This window comes from Lonchura striata, chromosome 2 (genome assembly GCF_050655825.1).
Source record: "Lonchura striata isolate lonStrDom1 chromosome 2, ASM5065582v1, whole genome shotgun sequence".
NCBI lineage: Eukaryota > Metazoa > Chordata > Aves > Passeriformes > Estrildidae > Lonchura > Lonchura striata.
In genome coordinates, this window is record NC_140704.1 from 39,223,470 (window position 1) to 39,248,120 (window position 24,651).

General features: G+C 36.6%; 1 protein-coding gene across 3 annotated transcripts; it reads right to left on the minus strand.

The window, feature by feature from the left end:
• Positions 1 to 1,762: 1,762 nt before the first annotated feature.
• Positions 1,763 to 22,954, minus strand: NGLY1 (N-glycanase 1). 3 transcript variants are annotated; one of them, XM_021538071.3, is made up of 12 exons: positions 22,745 to 22,894; positions 21,580 to 21,694; positions 19,312 to 19,554; positions 15,758 to 15,917; positions 12,371 to 12,593; positions 11,539 to 11,660; positions 10,984 to 11,129; positions 10,691 to 10,801; positions 8,300 to 8,464; positions 6,846 to 7,034; positions 3,633 to 3,810; positions 1,763 to 3,200 (listed from the first exon to the last, which is right to left on the minus strand). In XM_021538071.3, the coding sequence occupies exons 1-12, from the start codon at positions 22,870 to 22,872 to the stop codon at positions 3,025 to 3,027; spliced, it is 1,956 nt and encodes a 651-aa protein (XP_021393746.3). In that variant the 5' UTR covers positions 22,873 to 22,894; the 3' UTR covers positions 1,763 to 3,024. The 3 variants fall into 3 exon arrangements, with proteins under 3 accessions (XP_021393746.3, XP_085429329.1, XP_085429328.1); XM_085573203.1 differs by having other exon boundaries at positions 22,583 to 22,894; XM_085573202.1 differs by lacking the exon at positions 6,846 to 7,034 and having other exon boundaries at positions 22,745 to 22,954.
• Positions 22,955 to 24,651: the final 1,697 nt, after the last annotated feature.

The following is a 24,651-nucleotide window of genomic DNA, read 5'->3' on the forward strand; positions in this document are numbered from 1 at the left end:
AAGTTTGTTTGACTCCTGCATAGCTGTGCAGGAAAATCTGTAAAAAGATCTGTGAAATCTGTACCTCTTCTTTCTTTCTCCACTGCCTAGAAGGGGCTTCCTTCATATATTTTAAGGATACATCTTCCCAGCAACTTCCTGGGGTGTAGGAAATTACTAAGCATTAAGTGTCAAAACAGGATATGAAGAAATCAACAGATGGACGATCAACTCTAGACAGACAACAGTACAACAAATACTTGTTTGAAAGGAGGAATTCTGTGCACAGGCTCCCACATAGTTCTGTTGGAAACCATACACCCCAAAAATAGTTTGCAAGCATTAACTGGGTAGTATAGTATTTATGCAAACTTTTAATGGAAAAGATTTCACTGTTACAATTCATTGCAGCCTTGGAAGGCAGTCACAGATGGCACAGCCAGTCATTCTTTAAAATGCACCTAAACTGGATTCTAGAAAACATGCTGATTTTACCTGTATTAAGCCATACTTTCCTAGGCAACAGTATTTTAAATTTCCCCATTTAATCTCCACCTCCTCAAACTTCTAAAAAGTTGAGTAAGCACTGACTTCTGACATGTGCCCTGATCAACATCTACCACTCACCCAGTATTGTACCATTGCTAGCATAACTTAATAACCATACTTTTAGAGCAGACTTAGAGCAGCAGAGATCTTCCCACCATGTAATATTGCAAATTCAAGATACTGTAAGTTAATATTAAACAACTGTGGATGAGGAATTACCTCTGGTTAAAAAAAAAATAAAATTAAAATGAATGAAGAGTTGGGCTGAAATGGAGATAACAGAGGAAATTAATGCCTTTAAAACAGCTTATGTGTGAAGATTCAAAGTGTTCACTGCTTATAGGATACTCCAAAAGACAACTGAAGGAGTTCCATTTAAATTTTTCACATTAGCTCTATTAAGCCTGAGTGTTTTACTTATTATTTCCTAATATAAGCACTTCTATTAATTGAATGTGATTTTATAAATACAGAAGTACTTTTTGATTCATTTGACTGTCAAGTAATTTTTCCATCTTTTTAATTCAAACTTTTTAAAAATGGACTTCGACTACTTTACTGTTTTAAGTTATCTGCAGCTATTACTCTTCCCCAGGATTCTGACCAAAATTATGAGAAAATTATTTTGTCTTACTACTTTAAAATATATTTTGCCTGATTTCATATTATCAGATGCAGTTAAGAAATTCTCCAAGTCCTCAAGGTCCTCTAAGTAATACATTGCAAAAACAATTTCTGATTTAAAGTAGTAACTTTTTCAGCTATCAAAATATTAAGTAGAAACACTTGTTGATTGGTGGCACCTGAGTTGTCTTCCCTTTTCTCTTCCAATGTAGTACACATATTAGTCTAAAATACTCTTCTGTTGGGCTCCCACTCAAAACCTCAGAAAAAGTGTTAACTGAAACCAAATACAGAAGTAATTTTAAACAGAGACTGGTGAATTCACTTTGAATTAGTCAAGCATTGATAAAGACCCTTCCAGTGTGTACTCTTCCCTCCCAGTGTGCACAATACAGTAAGTACCCTGTCCCTGTATTAATCTGTATTACGAGGGGGGAGATTCTTCTAATTCCCCTCATAAAATGCTCATTTAGATTCTGAAGTATATAATCCATCACACATTGTTCTGTCACTTCTGAGCTGCTATAATCTACTATTTTTTAAGATTCCTTTGTTCACGGTGCATATGCAGTTTTCTAATAAAATATGAATAGCTTTATATTTGCTTAGATTTGTTGAAAGGTCAGCAAACATTTATTTCAACATAAATGATTTTTGACAAATGCTTCGAATCAATACAGAGGCTGGAAAGTTCAGAAAAAAGGAAGAAAAACTTTAAAAACACTGATCTTGAGAACATCATCCTTAATTCTCACTTCTTTTAAAATAAAACCATAGTTTGAACTTTTCATTTTAGTTCTATAATAGAATATCTCTTGTATAATCCAGGCAAGGCCTTCCTCACATTCTGATAAAGACTATTTAATCTGAACATTCACTCCATGTTTTATTCATAGCACTGCAACATCTGATGTCTCCTGGATAGTATTTTTTATATTGACTGAAAATAAATTTAAACACTGAATTAATTGAACAGAAAAAAAATATATTCTTTAACATCAAATTTGGGAATAGTATTTAATGCAAGCCAAGACAACAGCTTAAAAGGATTTCAACCTACATGCTTAACTTTTAAAAGATTTATTAAGCAAATCTAAATTAATATCATCAAAAAGTATTTATAATGAATAACCTATTTTTCATAGAAAAAAATACGATGTTCTTACTCAGTTTTAACCCTCTATTTTGTATCATAGATCATAACAATTGAAGTACATAATGAACATTTCCTTCAAAATGAGGTTAGTTTCCCAGCAACCATCATGCTTCCAAATAGTTCTAGGTATTAAACACAGGTTTAATACTTAGACATCTAACAAGGATGCAATATTGAATTTAACTTAATTTCAGCACTTCTGAATACTACATAAAATCAAATTTTTTAAAAAATGTCTAAATCCTCTAATATTGTTTAAAATATTTTAAAATCATCAGAAGCATTTGTTATAATTGGAAAACATAATTCAAACTATTTTTCCAAGTAGATTATAAAAACCCCCAATAAACCAGCAAGCCAATCCCAAAACTCCAAGTTAAAATCAATTACAATTGCTTTGTGCTTCTATGATCATGTTTTGCTTCCTAAAAATTGTTTCCTTTTCATTGTAAAGTTTAAGAAAATGGTACTTTGTGGTTCAACCCCTTAACTTTTCTGTTTGTTTTTATAGCAAAGAGGATTTCATAGCAAAGAGGTTTTCATTGTAATGTTTACCTATTCAATACATGTGCAGTTTCAAGTTGGTTTAATGGAAGCAGTGAAAGAGGAAATAATCTGCCAGCAGGATGAAGAGGAATTGCCAACCAAATCTTCATGCTGTATCCATGGTATAATGTCTTCAAGGAATCCAAAGTACATTTCTGCAGTTCAGATTCTCAGAGGTCACTGAGTTTTATAATTATCTCCAAGCAATTTTCCCCACCTCCTGTTAAGCTCTCTCTAAACAGCTGTGTGTGTTGCCATGCAGCTTCACCATCCCCTCCATTTAGAACTGCTTCCAACATAACTTCCGTTGCTCCAGAAAAATCTGAATAGGAGCTAAGACTTTTATCTATTGGAGGAAAATATAGATAATCCAGTAAGGCACAGCTCCAGACAGTATATAATAATAGAATGCACATTAAAAATGCTAAGCTGTAATGGATGTTTAATGATCTCAGTTGCAACTACTCAGACTCATTTGCCACTAGACATAGAGGCATCAATCCTTGTAATATACAAGTATTTTGTATTCACTCTGTGTTCTTGCTTGCCCTGCTCTTTTGCAGGTAGGGCTGTGTATATTAATAAAACTGAGTTTTGTACCAGCTTTAATTAAAATGGACAGTATTTTCTTGACCTTGCTGAGAAATGCTGTTGGAAAAGTAAAGAATATTCATATTTTGTTTTTAGTGTTTGCATAGTACTCTCTCCATATAAACTATTTATTTCCAGTAACATCTCTGCTACATGATATAATTCATTATTTAAATTCCACACTTACCTCCTATCAGAGCAATTTCTGCTGTAGGAGAGCGAAGTCTCCACTGTATTCTTCCACTCTGAAATGTTTGACTGCTTGTCCTAACTGAAATGTTAGCTATTTTTAGACCGACTGACTTGCACTCAAACTTCCAGCTGATGGAAGAAGAGGATGACCCTTCTTTTCGGGCTAAATAAACCTACATGGAAAGAAGACACAACCACCATGTCAAAAACTGAGACAACCAACACACATCAAATTAATTATCTTAAAAAGGACATAAAAATCTTAGGATTACACACTTTCATTCTTTGTCAAGCCCCTGAATCTTTAAAACGGTGCAAAGTAAAATTTTACATAAAAAACCTCTTTCTTCATCCCCAGGTATATTCCACAATTAGGTAATTGGACATGCTCACACGTTCCCTAGCCAGGGAACACTAAGCTATTTCAACAGCCATAGTAAAGTTCAAGCCACAAAATCCCCTAAGCTTATTACTTTTTAAAGAAGGAGAAATCGAGGTCTTTTTAAATGCACATAACACTTCAGTTGTTCAGTATTGTTGAAGAAAAGAACTGTGCAATCAGTAGCTTTTTCAGCTATGGCTGCACACTGCTTCTCCTAGGATCTGATGTGGCTCAGTTCAAGCAAATCATACATGTCAGCCATTTATAAATTCCATATTGACATTATTTTAACTGTTACCACTTTGTATAATTTAATTTAGTCCCAATGCTGTCCTGAACTTCACCTAGCTGAACAGTCACGCTCACATATTAACATTCATTAAAGTTACTATGAACCCTCTCAAAAATTTGGTCACAAGTGCCTGCCAATTCTTTCAAGTCCAACATCTATCATCAGCAAACCTAAAGAACAGACACTACAGTTTAAAGAGTCCAAATTACCATGATCCTTTTGGAATCCTAAATTAATAAAAATTCTGTCATGTCCAAGCTTCTGAGTACTATCATACTGAGTGGATTTAGTCAACTCTTTATTTTTTAATCTTGAGAGAACAAACCAGAATAAAATTATAATAAAACACAGTAGTTCATTTTATTAAAGATCTCACTAGGGTGAGAATAGAAATGTATAGACAGAAATTTATATAGAAATGTAATTGACAGACCATTAAACAGTTTTAGTGTTACTATTTTCACATTGAAGGAAGCTCAAAACCCCTAAAGGTGTGAGGTCTTACACTGAAGATCACCTATGAAAATGTAATGATTTAAGCTGTGAATGTAATCCTAATGTTCATTAAGGTGCTGAACTCCAAATATTTGTTAAGTATCTCAGCTGGTTCTAGCAAGAGCTTTCCCTTGATCAGATCCTACTGAACTGCTGAATTTTAGTAAAAAAGTCAAAACATCCCATTAAATACTACTTGGTCAAAATGCACTAAACATAGTTTTGAAGGCTAGAAAACCCTCAAACATTAGTCTATTTCATCTTTCATTATAATATCCTAGCATTTAATCAGAAAAAAGAATTTCAAGTTTTATTTTGTGTATTTTTGACTTTCCTCTAACTTTCAAACTTGGTTGTTTTGTTTCTAGTATTATTTGAAAAAAATGTCTGAATTCCAAAGAAAAAAACAACCAACCAACTCATTAAATTCTCTTCCACTGCAGCAATTCTTCTGGAAAACAAACCTTTCACAATCCATGGATTTCAGATCTATAGGTCTTACACTATTATTATCACCTACTGCAGTTTGCCAGTTTGAGTCCTGGATTCCAGGTTATTTCTGGGTCATCTGACAGAATTTGTGGTTTGTACCTGTTTGCCTTGTGTACTATAAAACCAAGTGGTTATTTTCTGTTACTCTTGATCTAATACTTACAGATACATTTTCTGTGGCTTTTAGATTTAAATGCCTTTCCATTCATCACGTAATAAATGTTAACCAAGTATTACTGTAAAGGTTCCTTTGGCTTTTAAGTTCTTGGACAGCTGCTGAATCAAGCTCCAAAGCTGCATCTTGTACAAAAAGAACAAGCAAACCCCAAACAACCTTTCTCTCCGCCATTATCTCCCATTATACAAACAACACCAAATAGAAAGTAATTTTGAATTCTAAGATTCTTACATACTTTCTGCAGGATGCAATTCCTGCAGAACTAACATGCCTCACCCACAAGCATGAGAGAGACCTGGAGGCATAGCTCCTAATTTCTTAATGCCATAATCTCATCCTTTTGAGGTGCTACTGAATACAAGGGTAAAGTCTTTTTGCCTGGTCTTACAGATTAGTCCCACCCTGTCTTATCTGATTACAAGAGCTGACAAAAATTGTAGTTTAGTTTCAGTGCAAGGACAACATGTTTCTTGCAAAAGTGAGGATGACTGATCATTGCAGAATTACAAACAATGTACTATCAGATGTTTAGCAGATCCTGGGGAAGCAGAGAACACCTGTTCTTTACTCTGATATTTTTCTTACTTCTCTTTTACTATATCAAGTCTATCCTGTTGTGGTATCTTTCATACTATCCTCCCATTTCTTTCCTCATTCTTTCTCTTTAGGGCAGCACAACCTTTTTATGTAATTCCCCCACTGCATTTTGCAAGTCAGTTATGTACAGACCCAGGAGAGAAAAATCTCAAGAGGCAGGTACCATTTTCATCAACGGGAAGCTAGAAGAGTATTTGGTCAAAGACCCTTCAAAGTAGTAAAATGACAGAGGAAAAAAGCAGTAACATGCTCTAGTCCCTGACAAGAATGTTCAGTTCTATAGTTGGTTGCTGTTGCAGGAAAAGCTGTTTGCTAGTATATGACCCCTTCCCACGTCAGAGGTAGCAATTCTCTTCTTCAATTTAGAGCCAATGACTCTTGTGCTGCTGAGAGATATAATACACTATAAAACTATTCTTAAAAACAACAAATACTTTGTTTTATTTCGAGAGAAGTACTGCTTTTCAATAACACAGCATTCTCCCAGAAGCCTAAGAAGGAAGCCATTTTACAAATCTGGCATTCTGGCAAGGATTTTACCTACCTGCAGAGAGTTCAATCATCCTTTCTGAAAGACAAGTTAAATTTATTTCTAATTTCTTGCACCATTTGGCAATCTTACTGAATTTTAACAGCAGCATTTACTAACATCAGCTAAATTCTATGGGCACCAAGAGGTTTTGAATCCAAACACTGGCAAGGGTTTTCTGTTTTACTGGAGTTATCATAATTTTACTGTACATTACAAGCTTTAAATAATTCCTATTCTTACCATTTTCCAATCTGTTTCAACCTTTCTCCAAATAGATTCTGCCTTCCAAACACCTGCTTCCCAGCCACTTATTTTTTCGTTATTATTGGAAATCCGTGTATAACTATCATCTATTACATTGTAGACGAGATGGAACAGTTTACACGTCTTCTCCTTTTCAGAGGGAATAAAAACTACTTCTTTTCTTTTCTGAAAAAGCCAAAACATACAAGCACCTTCATTCCCCAATGCCTAAATTCCCTCAAGACTACATTACTTTTAAACAGTATGTCACAGTTTTGCAATTCAGTTTTGCTGCCAAGTGAAAAAAAGGTCCTTTTTAAGAGAGGTCATGTACAAAACCATTTCTGCAGAAGACAAGTTTTAACCCCATTTCTTACAGCATACTTGCGACTTATCCAGAGGGAAGGAGTAATTTTATTTTTAAAACTTTCATATAATTACTTTTAGAAGTAATTTTTTAACAAACTAACATGAAGTAGTATCATTTAAGTAAGAAATTAGAGTTTCATGACAGAAAACTAATATGTTGAGTACATTGTACACTGAATAAGTAAAAGGTTATTTTGAATAGCAAACCTGTGACTACCATATACAGGTGCTCGTGTATGCAGTTTACAAATCAACTTAAAAAAAATCAACTTAAAAAACTTAAAAGTACAAATTTTGTAACTTCACAGTATTACTTTTTTTAAAAAAGTCATTGTTCTTAGGAGTATCAGAAATTAAGTCTTCCAAAAAACAGAGGAGTGCAATAACTATTAGTTTCTCAAACTTAGACAATCTTAAGAAAATAATTAATTTCACTTAACTGTTTCTGTTTAGGACAGTTAGACATTCCACATAATGGGATTGCTACAAAATTGAGGTGACATCTTTGCATCCTGACTCAAACTAAATATTATTATGGTTCTGGGAAACTGTATCTTAGCATAAAAGCCAAGCCTTGCTTTTGGAAACAGTAAAAAAATACTGATGTGAAAATCAAGCTAGCGTATTATTTAAAAAAATAGTTGGCAAAAACCTACTATTGGTTAAAACCTAGATGTAACTAATAATACAAATACAAAAATTTTTTACAGTTTTCCCAATTTTTTACACTAACTTAAACTTTCTACCTCTGTCAAACTACATACTTTAAATGTAATTTAATATTTACATAATTTTTAACTTTTAAGAAAAAAACACACTTTATATCAAGAATTCACAAACATTATTCAAATCAATAGACCACCATCAATTCTCAAAAATTACTTGTGGACCTCTACTGAATTCAAATCAAACATTCACCTAATGTTTTCACAAGATTCACTTTTTAGAGTTGAATCTGGCTATCTACCATGAAGTGTTATTTTTTTTTTTAGACCATAATCACAACACCTTAGTTAGCTACCTCTAAGATGATCATCTTAGACCATCTACCAAAAGTTAACCACCAACCAAAAGTTAAATACCTCTGGACCAATTTCACCTCTGGCTACTCGCCAAGCCATTGAGCCTGATGTTCTTCCACCATATTCTCCAGGTTTAGGTGTTTTAGGAGAAATAAACTCAACAAGCTCCACAATAGTCCTTTCCAGGAGCTCTCTTTTTCTATTTTCTGACAAAGACTTTTGTCTCTGAAAAAAGACATATAGGAAAAAAGAAAACATTCAGAAAAAAATGGTATTTGTAATTCTGCTCTAGAGTGACACCAACAGGGAAAAATAGAATTGAAAAAACAGATTAACATTTAAAGTCTAGACTGATTATTAGAAACATTAATCTTATACCACAAATACAAACCAGTCATAAGTGCACAGTTATGTGACAGCAGTGCTTTCTCTAGAAACTTGCAGGCACTGTGTGGAATTCTTTTAAAATAATGTTTGCGTTTTGTTTTTAATACATTTATTTGGACGATAAAACACTTCCATAACCATTTTTATAGCTATTCATATGTATGATGTACTATAGCTGTACTCAATATTATTTGGAGGAAAGAGAAGGCAAGAATCATTTGTGGTCAAATTTTTCTTCTCTAAGATGGAGTGACTTGGTTGGCAAAAGCTTTGGTTTTCTGATTAAGCCCAAACAAAAGTCTTTCAAAGAGTTATTTCCCTGATTCTGTCATAAACAAACCATGACATTTCTATTTTTCAGATGTCAGAAAATTAAGAAAAACTTAGTTCCAGAAAAATTAGTGAAAAATAAAAACAATTACAGGTCTTATTTCCTACATGAATAGATCAATGAGCAATTTTTTTGGTAAACAACTTTTAAAAAAATTATTGAGATGTTAGTATTTTGTCTACATGACTTTCAGATCAAATATACAAATCTGGAATGTGAAGCCTTTTAGTTTTTTAAGTGCGGATAAACCCACATGGGGGCTGAAAAAAGTTCAACATTGAGTATGTAAATTATTACACACATGATCTTGTTTTCTGCTTTGGGGATCACCCAAGGCATGCACACTCAGCCCACTGGGACCTGAAACTTGAGGCTGATAAGCATTTTCATATCTCAAAAGCAGTTCTGACCCCAGCAAGTTTTGCTACTAGAGATCGCAGAAGAAACATTTGAAGACTTTTTTGCTCCAGACAACAATGTGGAACTGTATAAAGGAAAGTAGATAGAGAGAAATTATGAGAAACAGCTCAAGCTGAACAAATTCTAGATGCCAAATACCAGTTCTAACACAGCAAGTGGGGGAAACATACCTCTACTTGTGTTGATGGGTAACAACCAGTGGTTGCAGCAGTTTTCCATGAAACATCAGGCCTTCCTGGGTCTAACAGTTGACCTGACACTTAGGATATCCCTATGCAGCACTACTGATCTTGCTCCAGCTCAGAGGAAGTTTGATATGGTTTACCCTAAATTAATAATACCAATCCACAATTTCCTTTAAGCACTTTGATGCTCTGGTTACTGTTCTCAGTGCTCTGCTCTGCGACTCTAATTTTTCATTACTGTTAAAATTATTTCAAGCCCTGGTCTTGAAATTCTTTACAGTCTTAATGTATGGCTATAACTCTCAAGCCAACAGGTCTCAAAAAAGGCATAATCTGTTTTTTAAGTCATCAGTTGTATACTATCACTGGAACTAAAGTTTCCATGCGTGGGAATTAGCCCTGTAAGAAAGGGAGGAAAAAATGCAAACCTCAAGGTAGTTCAAGGTTTTATGATACTCTAGTATATTGAATCAAGTTCCTAGTGTCCCAAGTAGGGAGTGGAAAAAGCTTAGCAGAGAAGTTCTGCAACCATGACGTGCAGGTGCAAATGGCTCCATATATTTTGGGGATGTTAAGCATGAACAGTGTAAATACACATGGCTCTGAGACAAAGCTCTGTTGATGGTATCAACACCTTTTGGAAGTCTTGGAAACAGCCCATGAATCATTCCTCTCACTTCATAGAGCTTGCAAAAAGTCACTGAAAGCAAATTAAACCTGCTTTTCTTACAACATAAATGCTACTGTTTTCAAGTATAACAGCACTGATGTGGAAAATGTACAGTCACCCTGAAGGAGTCCACATAGTTACTAAGGAGTTGCAGTTTACTCCCAGCAAGTATAAGTCTGCTCCAAAGTCCCTAAGAGAAACAATACTTACACACACATCTGTGCATATAAGAGATAATATAATACTCTTACATACCATTATTTATCTTATTTCCCACAAGTTCAGCACTGCGACTGATTCCTATGTATTCAGGGTAAAATGGGTAATTAACAGCATTTTTGAAATCCATAGTGCATGAATATTCCTATGAGATTACCAAATGCATTCCTTTGAGGACTTCATATTCTGCAGATACTTGTGTTTCACTCTCAGAAACCCACTGAAGAAAAGTTACATACCATTCTATTTAGTGCATTAATTGTCTCTCGCAGCGTAGCTTCACTGAGTGCTGTCCTTCTAGAGAGTACTTCTTCATGTTTACAGCTGTATCTCCAGGTGACATCAACAACCTCAAGCATAAGCAGAAGAAAATAAAGCAGCCAAAAATTTCCACATATCTTGCTTAATTTAAAGAGGCTAGTTAATGAAAGCATGCTTTTCTACAATAATTCTGAAAATCACACCAAGGTGGAATACCATTGCACACTTGCTTCAGGGCAAGTTTGTTTATTATTAGCATCATTACTCCTACCTCATCTTTGGAGAATGCAATTATGTAGGAGAGCTTCTTTCCCCAGCCAGTTTCATAAAGAAGAGGCTTATCACAGACATTTTCACAAGGATCACAGTGAAGCCATCGTTTCTGAGATGAAGAATATACTTCAGTCCACACATGATCTATGTAACAAAGGCCAAGAATAAACAATGACTTATAAAGATAGAGCCTCTAATCTTGCAGAATATTGGAACTTTTTCCAATTTATTAGATGAAGGAACAGGTGAAAGAACATGTTTTCTATTCATCTACATATAGAAACATTACCAAAGCTTACTCTTTCTTAGGATCACAGTCCCTTACATTCAGCTAAAGATTGTATCATTCTGATGTCAGTCATCTAACCTTATTTGCAGAACTGTATTTCATCTCATCAGGCAAGACAGGAAATTGAATGTATATTGTCTTTGTCAACTGACTGCATAACTACACGTGCTACCTGATAGCTAATATGATCTGAGAGACATAAAACACATAACCTACTTTTGCACAGGTTTGTATTAATGTTAAAATACTCCAGAATACTGATACCTGTATGGTCCCAGACGTATCTTGCTTCAAACCCTACAGCTCTGCAGCACAGTGTAAAACAGTTGGCCCACTCACCACAGCGTCCACGTCTGGTTTCCAGAAGTTTTTCAGGGCTGTTATACCTATAGGAAAAAAACAACATAAAACAAGAACAATTGATTTCACCTTTCAGAAATCTATACATTGTGTTCTGATGATCTGAACAGACTTCCAGTATCAATCAGTCCACAGAAGATAATGGAAAAATTGCTGTACTGCACATAATACATCTGAGCAGAATGCTACCTCAACTTACATGACTCCATCATATATTTATAGCAGCACTGAAATTAATCTGGTTAAGTTTTCATAATTGATTTAGCCATCTTAAAATATGATTTTTATGCTGGTCCTTAAAAAGTTAGCAAAATGTCTAAATGTCACAAAAGTATATATAAATTATATATTTCCTCTTCTGCTATAGACTCAGCAAAAGATGTACATTACACTGTGATTCCCTGCAGAAGTGAAGTTTTCCCTGCAATAACAAAACACTACCTACATATGGTTGCCAATATTAACATTTTATTTTAGAAGTTGTAATTCATCAAATTAACATTAAAAATCCCCCAAACAAGCCAGGTAAGTATTCAGAACAAGTCCACATATGAGAAAGCACAGATTGTCTTAAAAAATCTGACCTTTTAGAGAAATTGCTGGTTCATCAAACATTCTATCATGTTACATAAAACAGCTTCTCTAATCTCTGAATGAAAAACTTCGCACCTGTTCACAAAATGCACAAATTCAAAGCTGTTTCTTGAAAGAAAAAAGCAAGTTTCTGTATGCTCACCTTGGGAATCTATTACAGAGCTGACACTGATTGCAGTAATGGTTTTCCACTCGACTGGCATCCCACCTTAGATCATCATCAGTAGGCAACAGGTAGTCACTTTTAGGCTCTGTCTGCCCACCACACCGGCTGCAAGGAAGACTATTTACCCAATGAAAAAAGGAAGTCTTAAACCAGTCCAAAAGCTCCAACAATAAGAAGTCCTCTTCATTCACATGTGCACCTGTATAATTTATACAACACACAGTTCAAATGGAGAAATAATTTAGTTGAACTTGATAGTGTCTATGCAAATTAGCATTTCTGGGCCTTCATATATTTCTATGTACTTTTAAATATAAAATCTGTATTCAAAAGCTTAAACGCATACAAAAAAGACAATCTAAATTGTCAAGACTAATTTCAAACTTAAGAACAAAAAACTGCAGTACTAAATACTACAGCTGAAATGAGAATAAGAAGTTGCTCAGAAAAATAAGTCAGATTTACATTTCAGCCTGGTGAAGTTCCTGATGTCCTTCATACTCTTCCAGGACTTTGGAATAGAGAGTTATTTTTCTGCTCCAAAATATTCTCCTATTCATAGGAATAACAACTGCTTTGATTTCAAAATACCAAAGAACCAGACACTGGCAGCAATCTAAACAACCAGGTGTACAGGCTTTCTATAAACAAACCTTCTACAAATACAGCTTAGTTATTGTAGAAAATATGTATATACCATGCAAACATGTTGAGCTTGTTCTAATTTCAGCAAATAAACACTTTTCTCAGCTTACCCAAGACAGACCCAGGATGTCTTTTGTTTTCTACTCTAGCTGATTTCACCACACCAGACTCTTCTGGCCCATTTTCCTGCTTACAACAGGAGTTAGAATCTACTTACATATTCACACTGTTTTGACACCTGGAAATAGCCCCATTTTACCTAAAAAACAAATCTAAAAATCCAGCTTTTCAAGAAAGATCCATTTCTTTAAACTCCTTAGAAACTTTAAATGCACATTCTGTTACAATGTGCAGAGAGATACTCTTCCTTCTCAGATACATAAATATTAAAATAATTCTTTGTAATAACTTTATCACCTAGGCCACAATGCAATCATAGGTATTACTGCCTGATTATTTTTATGCACTACAGCTTTAGCGCAGTCACAGTGCAGACAGGTTCGACTAATGAATATTAACATATAAAATAAATATGTAAAAATGCTGCTTAAAGGAAATCAAAGGCAGTTGCACTAAAAATTTATGCACTAGCGCCTTTTTCAGGATTGTGAAAAATAAACCTAAGATGAGTGTTTAAGATCATTTCACATCTTGCTCTGAAGCTATACCCATCCTCGGTACAAAAAGCTCTGTAGTAGCACGAACATCATTAAACGCATATTGCCAAGAGCATGAAGTGTATGGGAAGAGATCATCTGTTAATTAAAGCAAGAATACCTGACTTCTAATTATAGTAAAATCCCCATTTTTACTCATGTATGTGGATGCTGGAACACTCAGAGAAAGGCTTACTGCTTACAAAATGGATATGCTTTGTATATTCAAACTTTTTGCTAAAAGATGAATGAGAAGATTTCAAGCACAGGCCATACTCTCTTTTCCTGGATAACAACATTCAAACTAGAGCTTATTTGTAAAAATATGACAGCTATGCTATAAACATTCTTCCCTTGATTTGCAAAATAACTCCTTCATTAAAACATCACATGAAAAAATTACAAATGTGATTTATTTGAACAGAAAACTGTTGGCTGTGATACACAACTATTTTTGCCTTTTCAATCTATCTTTCTAATGAAATGTGGCAAAGGGAAATAATAAAATCAAAGCTATAATTCTCATCAAATGACCTATCTTCCTAGTATAGTGTTTATGAGCTAAAAATGCTCATTATGTGTTGCAAGGCCTATCCTAAAAACAGGTGTCCCCTAGCACTAAGTATTTATTCCCAGAGGTTGCAATCTTAATACAGGACAGAAGCCAAAGAAGCTGAAGGCCAATTACCCAAACTTCTCATATACAGCCCATTCCAAAACAAATGCTCTTGAAAAATGCTTTCAAGCTGTCACAATCTGAAACAGTGGAATTCCGCCCCTTCCCCTTTATTTGTATCTAAATTAAGGTCTAAAAGACATTTGGACTAAATCAGCCTGATGGTTTGGGAAGAAGCACACAAACCACTATCTTCCCCCTTACTTCCTCTTTTTAAACAAGGTGTGCAGTAGTATTAGAACAGAGTCTAAGAGGCAGGCTTGTTCTTTGTCTTTTCCTGTATAAAGAAATTTAATAGCTGTTATTTATTACTGCTAATCTCTTTTCCCCACTGTATTGTCCCATGCTGCTGAATGTGAATGCTTTGTACTTGGTCACATGGTTTTTTACATCCCAATAAAGTTTCATAAAAACAAAAATTACTAAGAATATTCATTGTGAAAAATTTCCTTAATGCTAAAGGCACAATTACATATTATTGTGTGGCTGTATGAGACACCACGAAGTAATTTATACAAAAACACATGAAGAGATTCTTTTTGGTTTGCAAACCAACAGCACTCCTATAAAGTCAGCAGAATTGCTTGAAACAGTCTTCCATCGAAGATTCATGGTGAAAAATATTTTTTTTTGTTGTTTAAATATGGTCTTGGAATTGTATTTTTTTAAATATTTATATAAGAAGAAACATTTCATTATACCACTGAAACAAATATAAAACCATCACGTGACAATAGAAATATGTCATTTTAACTGAAATATACTTCATACATTCAAAACAAATTCACATTTATGAAGAAAATATAAATTTTAAACACTGATGCCACAAGTATTTATGCCTACATTTCATATTTAGCTCCATGAGGAATAGGGAATAGCCCTATTCATTTAAGCATTAGGATGGAAAGTGATGATTTGTTTGTATCAGGCTGCATCTTGGAAAAATCTCATTCAGAATCTCATTAATATCACTTTAAAAAAGAGAAATGGTATTTAAAAAATTTATTCTGAATTTAGAATTGTAGTACATACAGGAAAACTGCACTCTGAGAATTTCATAACAATGACTACTTGAACAAGAAGCTCCTCTCCTCCTGTTGTAGCTATTCTCATTTCTGAGATTCAAAGAATGCAACATTTGTGTCCCTCAAGCTTTTTTATTAATTCAGAAATTAAGAGTCAAAAATTTCTACATAAAAGCAGTAAAGATGGATGACAAAAGCAAAATAAAAGTAAGAGAAGGGAGTGGTAAATTAGGAAGAAGGCAATTCCAATTTAGAAACAGCATTTGGAACCTGCAGACATGACCAAACATACACCAGCAATGTATGGAACGTTTGAAAAAACATTTCTACTTTCATATACACTTCAACTTGGCAGCCTTACCTTTGTCCACTCTTGTAGCTTGTGATAGCTTTTTCTGAGCCTTGCTTTTCAATTCCTGGAGGGGAATTGCAGCCAGTGCTTTCTGCTGAATAGAAGGATTCTCATACATCAATACAAGGCCCTCAAATTTTGTTTGAAGTGTTTTCAAGATATTTGCAGCCTGCAAAAGGATTTTCAGTTACAAGATGATTTATGAACTTTCACCTTCAGGCAAAATAAACTAAAATAGGAGAGCTTAGTTAAGTCAGTCATAATTCTATGTTCATATTTACATTATATATTTATTTATGGGTGAAATGTTTATTTGCAAAGATATCAACAAGAACTGAAGACCCATGACTCAAACTGTAAAGCCAGTCTTGTTGTCTCTGAGCATTTTGAACGGTGCCTTGAGTGAAAAGTCAATTAACTGAGGGAGAAAACTGTTTTTAAAGATACCTCTAATGGGAAAGTCTTTGACTTCTCTTCCCCACCTTTCTTTTGGACACTGCTTACCCAAAATCCACAAAAAGACAAGCAATAACTTTCATTTTCTGGATGCTGCTATATCGATTTGTAGAACTGTATTATTTATGAATTCTGCTTATTATTTCTTATTCATGAATGTTGCTTGTCTGTTTCTACTTGCTTCTTTTATAGATCAACTCTGAGGTTTATACAGACAGCCCAGTAACCACCCACTGAACCACCCAATATGTAGCAACTGGATACATGAACTAGGCTCCCTTCAGTCAGTTCTCCTAAGTGTCACCTACAGTCATATTGCACCCAAAAAGGTACACACACAGATACTAAAACTATCAGCTGAAGTTAATAATAACGAAGTTGGTAGCTGAGCAAACTATTTGTTCCCATTTAAAAGGGAACAATACAGAAAGTGAAAATGGGACTTTGAAAGTAAGAGTCTGGCATATTTTTTGGGGAAGCTTATGGCACTGCTAAATTACCTTTTCTCTATTGCTATATCATGTTCCAGCCTTTAGCTTTGTTAACTACCATTTTAATTTAATAAAAAATGCAATGCTTTCCTGAGAGACTTGCAGCAAATGTAATATCATACACCCAAGTGTGAGAACTCTTCTTTTGAACTCTTCTTCAAAAGAAGAAACTTCTGTTAAAAGAGTACTCAAATTACAAGTGATTGTTTTGATGCTGTTACAGTACTTCAGGATCAGTCTTTAATTTTCATAACTGCTAAAATAGAACAGAGCTGGTTTTGCCCTTCCAGGAGCTCATCAGCTGTAGGTAACTGGTTTAACATCATAAACTCCATTGCATCCAGATTCACTTTAATGCAAGTTGAAAGGAAGAAATAAGGGGCATTAGAGACTGCCAAAGGCCTTAAGACCTTCATGGTCCATCAGCTTCCTGAAAGGGTATACAGGGATATTGCTCAGCACAGCAGAAAGTCTCCCAGATTCTATGGCCACTCAGGTTTCTGATGCAAAACCATCAGTGTTACAGTAGTGCTTAATCTGCTTTATAAAAGGCTCTGTATGAAGTGTTATGCAAACATTTAATCATAGAAGCCAGGTGAATCTCACTGCAGTTCTAAGTTTGGATACACCTTTCCTCCTGTAATCAGTATGCCATTCAAGAAGGGATCAGAATCCACCCACCAGAATTAACAACTAGCCATAGCTCTCCTTTCCCTAAGTCTCAAGAATACTTTACGACAAGAAATGCAGAAGAAAACAATGAGGCAAATTAACGGTGGCCTAGGTCCCTAGGATTGTTTATTTATGAATATTCCTCTGTTCTTTCAGGTACACTTTCACCAGGCCTCCCGTGAATGACAGGCGAAATACACAGGCAAGAAAAAAATGCTTGCACTACAGAAACAACTCTAAATCTCTCTGACATCTGTCAGCAGTGCATACAGTGATAATACAACTATAACTCTGCAGCGCACTCACTGGAAAACAAATCCCCCACTGCTGTGCAAGCAAAATGGCCAAGTCACTGCCAGACTTCCTTCCAATCAATTCAGACTATAACGACCAAATTCAATGGCTCAGAGACTTATCAGTATAGTTTCCTGTAGAGATCAGCTAAATACAGCATTCTAACAGAGTGCCAACAATGCACTACTAAAGCCTCTAAATAGTATTAAGTTTGGTTCCACCATCCAGGTATGGATGGAAAATGAACAGTTTCAGAGAAATTGATGCACAACTCTGATGGCTAGTGTATGTTGGGGCAGTGTAACTAGAAATTGGAAGGATTAACATCAGAATACATAGTGTCAACATTGTGCAAAATTGTTGTCCTTGCAGGTTCAACTTCTAAAGCTTCCCATACTAAGCCGTACAACAGCAGGAAATCACTCTACAGGTTTCATCATCGCTTCCAACCACCATTGCAGAAGTGACTGAAACAATAAAAATCTAGAAGCAGGCCAAAAAACTAACCCAGAAATCCCCAAACAAAGTAAAACTAATCCAGTCAGTATATTTTAGAGGCAACAGGCTAACATGCTAACATAATTAGATTAAATGTCTCAATACAACATGCCTACAACAGTACCTTTCCCAAAGGACCTTTTGTGTGAGGATGGGTCATTTAGCACTCTCTATCCCCAAAAGCCATCACTTCAAATAACACTTTGCCATTTCTCATTCACTGACTTGGGTAGGCATTGGGAAGAAACAGCATACAGCATATCCAACAGTATACTGATAATATAAAATATGCAAATTGTGTTTAAGAATGCATGGGAAGTGAGCTTTTGGAGGGATTCATCTTACACCAACTTCAAGATTAAAGTGACACCGGTTCTAGGAGGAAAAACTCTTCAGAAAGTTACACCAAAGCATCCTTAAAAGCTTCTATCAAAAGGCATAACTCAATTTTTCAAAATTGAGGTGCTGAATCTTCTCCCATCGGGCCAGTTAACATCAGATGAAAGGACTCTACTCTGTCTTGATCAGGAACTTCACCTCAACCTCTTGGACAAGGGAAACTTAGCCTAAATAACTATAAATTTGTCCTTGTCTGGCTAAATTTCTGTTTTTAATGACACACACGTGAAAAAAGAAAGCCTCCTCACAGGCTATACATAGAGATCATAATGCATGAACCAAGACATCAACAATTATAAGCATTACGGTTATGCTTCTTTTCCTCTGTTGGCTCTCAAACACCAAACACAACCCTAGTCTTAGCTTCTCACTCTCCCCCTTGTTCCCCATCCTGCTGTTCCTTTTCAATACGTATGAGCTTTTTTTCTTGACTCCCTGATCAACAGAATATTCATGGACATCTTCAACAAAATCTCTTGCTAACATTCTGTTTAGAGCACATTTCATGCTTAAGTTCTATGTAAACTGAAGAAAATACTCAAAAGCCTTCAGAAAGCAGTGGGGAAAAAATGTCTAGTCCAACCTTCTTAAAGCAAGATTAGCTATGTGGTCAAATCAAGCTGCTCTAGGCTTAATAGTGTGCTTATTTGGACTCTACTTATTTTCTCTGAGCAACTTGTCCTAACAGTTAACTCTTCTTCAATACTTATATGCAAGACTAACGAGCATATGAAGTTCACAAATTATAATTACCATTTCAAGAGACTGCACAAGTGATGTTTCTGGTCGCTGACGGGCAGGGGCAAAAACAGAGTCAACAGGTCTCGAAGGCCGTTGTGCAGCTGTCTGAGTGCTGCTGACAGTTTCAGAGGCTCCTGATCTGTGGATTTGGTTTGACTCATTCAGTCTGCTACTCCTCTCTCCAGCAATTAAGTCTCTGATTTTACGTAGTTGCTCAATTGAAGCTTCCTTAGGGAAAACCAGGTGAGTTTCTCCCTGAAATTTAGACAAATTAATTCAGCAGTTAATGCAGGTCGAAGCTGGTCAATGATCTGTAGCTGTAGCTGAGTTTACTGGAAGTTAGCATCCTAAGGCTTGGCAGGATTCAACCTTTTAGATTAGATCCCTTACAGTAAAAGCTTGAAGCCTCTCACAGCTTCAGAAGCCTACCAGATAAAGAAGCTAGAGTCAATCTAGAGAAAGAGGGCTCATAACAGCATGCTTTTGTTAGTAGCTTATTCTGTGGAGACATTTGTGGGCTATGTCATTATGGTTTGGCACAGAAAGCAGCAACAACAGAAATGAACAATTAATGCTCAGTTCTCACAGTACAGCAATGAAATCCTAGGCAACACAGGAAGACATCCAATGTTGAGGGAAGAAGTCCCAACAGCATCTGCTGGAAATTCTCTTACATAATGGTATCTTTTATGTTGAAGTTTTAAGTTTTCAGATAGGCAATATTATCCTTATTACAACTGGTACCTGGGTTGATTTCTGGGTTTTATTTTTGAACTGCAACATAATTACTGGTAGTATAACAAGAGATCAGTAATTATGACATAATCAAATCAAATATCTGTGTAATTACCATACAGGAACAGGTTACTAAAAACATGAATATCCTGAAACATTCATCCTTTAACAGTTTCAGTTTCTACCACTGCAGCACTTCTATTTATAAGGTGATTTGTTTACCTACAGTTACTTGAGGTCACATATCACAGCAGATGGAGGCTTTGTGTTAACACTTAAAATCACCACAAAACTCAAAAGAATGTATCAATCCATTATCAAGCAGAAACAAAAGAAGGAACAATATCAGCCATGCAGTTGAAGAGAAGTTTGTGAGCTCCACACCTTTGACTGACACAATAACCATAAGACCGAGGCAACACACTCTGAGAGACCTGCCCCCACCTACACTGCCCACCTCCTGGCTAAAATGCACAATTAAAAGCCTCCTGAGCACCAGCATGAGAATACATCCACAGACCATTTCTCTCTCCGTAGTCACCACTTCTTTCAGCATACTTTTTCTTCTAATTAAAACATTACAGTAATTAAATTTACCCAAAGAGAAGGCAGAGGTCTCATGACAGCTGGACCTAAGTAACATCATGTACAAACCCATACAGAAGTGTGGCATCAAAGAGACAAATTAAAGCAAAACAAGAACTTTGCACTGTTAAACAAGAGCTGGGTTTTCAGACCAGCTTTCCAGCTATTATAAAAACTGCTTCTAGTTTAACAATCTTTGGCAGTTTAAGTTCCACCAAGACAGGGACCACTTCAGAACACAAAGCAATCTTTGAAATGAATCCTTCTGACTGCAACAGAATCAAGATTCACTCAACATTATTTTAGGATAATGTTCCATAAGTTTTAAAAATGGGTTTTGAAGGACTCACCCTCCTACTACTACTTGAACAGTCAGTCTATTGCCCTTCACTGCTGCCATGACAACACCAGTACTTGTGCAGCTGCACTGTGAATTGGCTGAAAAACATTTCTGGTTTTGTTTTGAAAGATTAAGTTTTCATCAGATCAGCTTCCCTTACCTAAATCACTACAGGGATCTACTAATGGTAGGAATATGAAGAAGAGCAGGGCTTTTATTTTTTTTCTCTCTTTAAAATGGTAGTTTCAACACCCATTTATAATGTCTGATGTTCACCAAACAGCAGATTACTACAAAGAAAAGGATTTTCCACCTTGCTTCCCACTACGTCCTTTGTGCCAGCATGGATATGAACCCAGCCATTCAGTAAACCAGCAGTGCCTGAGCAGCTAAAAAAAAAATCTTGTTAAGCATTACGTTAGCTCATCATTTTTCTGAAGCAGCCACATCTAAGTTCTCTGCTGGCTAGCTACAGATATTGGCAGACAAGGACTGAAAGAAAATACCAACTGCCCTAAAATGTACTGCTGCCTTGCAACTAGAGAAGTAGAAAAAAAATTGCAATTTTAAATTTTACTATGTAAACTGGCAGACACCTTTAGTTACTACATTATACTCACCTCTTGAAATCCCATCTCAAATAAACATTCAACTGCTCCTCTGACGGGCAACAGCCTTGTGGAAAATGCTGGATTTCCAATCCGAATTAATCTGTATTTTTCCTCATAGGGATTCCTGAACAAATTGAAAGTTATAATTATATTTGCAAATGAAGTAGACACTTAAAAGCTGTGCAACTGCACTATGAAAGTTTTTTTTTTTTTTAATTTTAGATTCATTTATGTCACTTCAGCAAAACCAACATAAAACTTTGACTTTATAAATGTCTTTTTGTACTTAGCTTTGAGTTACCAACTAGTGTTAAAGTTTAGCTTGCAACTTATGTTCATGAATTCATGTTGTAGTTATACCCAGCAGGGCTAAGTGACACTTAGAGACAACTTCACATCTCCCTGTACCTGGTGCATTCTAATTGAACACGTCAGGTTAATACTGGATGGCTTTGGTCCCACTATAGAAGCTATGCTAATCTTCCTGGTACTTGAGTGAAACGACTGGGTCTCAGTAGCACAGAGAGGTGCTCTTTCAACTCTTTTAAAACTCTTTTCTTTCACCTCTTCCTTTAAATGAAGCCAGGCCCGGACTCGCCATTCTCTGTCACACAGCAGCTTTTACAAGAGGTAAAAGCTTGTAAAAGACAAGCCAGATATAGACAGGGAGGGGCAGCCCATACACCTCGAGTTGCTGGAAGATATCAAGGTCAATCACATGTACTAGCGTGTATGTGCATCCTACAGAGCCACCTCGCAGAAATCCAGCTGTAATTAACTCTTGGTACCAACCTTGCGAAGTCAGAAGCATAGGGCAAGCGAAAAATAGAATAAAAAATAAAATTAAGTTAAAATCAAGTTAAATTCCTTGCTGTGCACCACTTGTTTTTAGGTAGTTCAACACCCACCTAAGGTGGATGATCAGGAACAAGGCAGCATGTTGTGAACAAACTCTTAAACTTACAAAACAAACCAACCAGCAATAAAGAAACAGAAATACAGAACACTACACCTCTAGGTAAGCAGCATTAAATTAAAAATAACGACAAAACCACGCGAGACGCTTCTGAACTCCGGTATTACACAACAGAACCGAAGGCGCCGCGCGGAGCCGGGAGCGGCCGGGGGGACCCTGCGGCACCGCCCGCGGACCGAGGGCGGCGGCCCCGCTCACCGGAGGATGTTGTCGGCGTAAGTGAGGAGCAGCCGCGAGGCCTCCAGGAAGATCTCCCGCCTGTTCTGGCACAGCTCGCTCACGGCGGCGGAGCCCGGCGAGGACTCGAGCCCCAGCGCGGCCGCCATCGCTGCCCGCCCCCGGCGCTGCGCCCCGCGCATGCGCCGCGCGAGTACCGAGGTCACCGCCCTCAGCCGGGCAGCGCCGCCTGCCGCTGGGCGCATGCGCAGTGGGAGCTGGGGCGTCACCGGGCGCGGCCCCGCGGCTCCGGGCGGCGCATTGCGGGGAGGCCGTGAAGGGTTCAGTGCTGGTCTGGGCGGCACCTCCCGGCCACACCGGGACCTGTGTCCCGAAGCAGCTTCCTCCACACGGTGTGCAAGGCGCCGATCCACGCGCAGGGGCGAGGTTTTTGATTTATTTCTAGATCTGCGCAGAAAGGGCTGCGCAAAGACGGCACGATAGCTACCGAAATTTATCACTATTTATACATTTTAGCAAATAAAGGCATTCACGTCCACTGGATACAAGTTACACAGTTCTCTTATTAATAAACATGCTATCTTCTGTTGGTCAAATGATTCCCCTCTTACGCTGATTAGTCCACATGCTCATTTTTTTTCTCTCAATGGTTGCAAGCTTGCCCTGCCAGAATTACCTTCTGTCCAGCCAGAGCTGATCCCAGCACTGCTGCTGAGTTGGCTTTGCTGGTTTCTTCCTTGTCTTGGGAGTTCTGCCTAATCTCCTTGTGTCCAATAAATTCTTCATTCTTTGTGCCCACTGACAGTAGTACATCCTTCTTCCTAAACTTTGTAAACCTCCACCTCTTTGATGTGTGATTTCACTGAAACATGTGAAGCCCTAAAAATGCAATTCTGACAACAAGCAATTTGTCTTTCTAACACCTGGACATAACTTAGAACTTGATTAAATCTTCTTTCTGGTCGATTTGGCTTGAAAGTATACAAATATCAAACAACATAATTTCTTAAGAAAATGTTTACCTGTTCCATGTTTTTGGAACATCAGGAGCCCCTTGGTAGGCAGTAACATCACTGAGGACATAAATCTCCTTTTGTACTCCCTGGTTTGATAGTACTGAGGGTGCCACACCTACAGGCTTACAGGGTTGCCTGAGCAGGAATGTCACTGCAGCGACTTGCCCCGGCTACAACATCTGCCTTGCACTACCCAAAGTCCATCCCACAGAGGCAAAAACCCCTGGTCTTCTTCTTCTAGACGTCCAATTTGTGCCGCTACTGAAAGAACTGTGGCGAAGAACCTTGCTTTATTAAGAATGCAGATTTAAAGAGTTCCAAGCAAGAGAAGTCTTTACAATCCAAGCTGCTTTCTGATTTTGTAGGTGATACTACAGTATGGCTCTGCTGCCTGCCTCTGACAGGTCACTGCTCAGCTTCTATGACTGTTTAAGATAGTGGTATGTGTATCCCTCACAAAAGCTGAAAGTTAACACAGGGCAGTTCACTTTTGCTGAGATTACATTTATTATTCCCACTAGCATAGTTAAAATGTTACTATTTCATCCCTCAGGATCATTGAACTGGTACCAAAGTAACAAAATTTTAGTTTAAAATTATGCCATGTTCCTTGGCTTCTACTTCAGCTTTTAATTTCCTTTCCATGTGTTACTTGTAGACATGTGACTCTCAATGTTGGCTGCCTTCAGAAATACAAAGATTAACTATATTGCGATACATGTATGCATATAAATACATAATGCATCTCAGTATAGCATTTGTAAACAATGCTTTGGGAGTGCTCATAGGCAAGCAGTGTGAAAAATTTAGAAAACCAAGTGCCAACTTCCAAAAAATTGCTAACATATTAAATGCCAAAGGAATTTTATTTCCAAATTAAAAACAGACTCTTTATTTAAAAGAAAGTACACA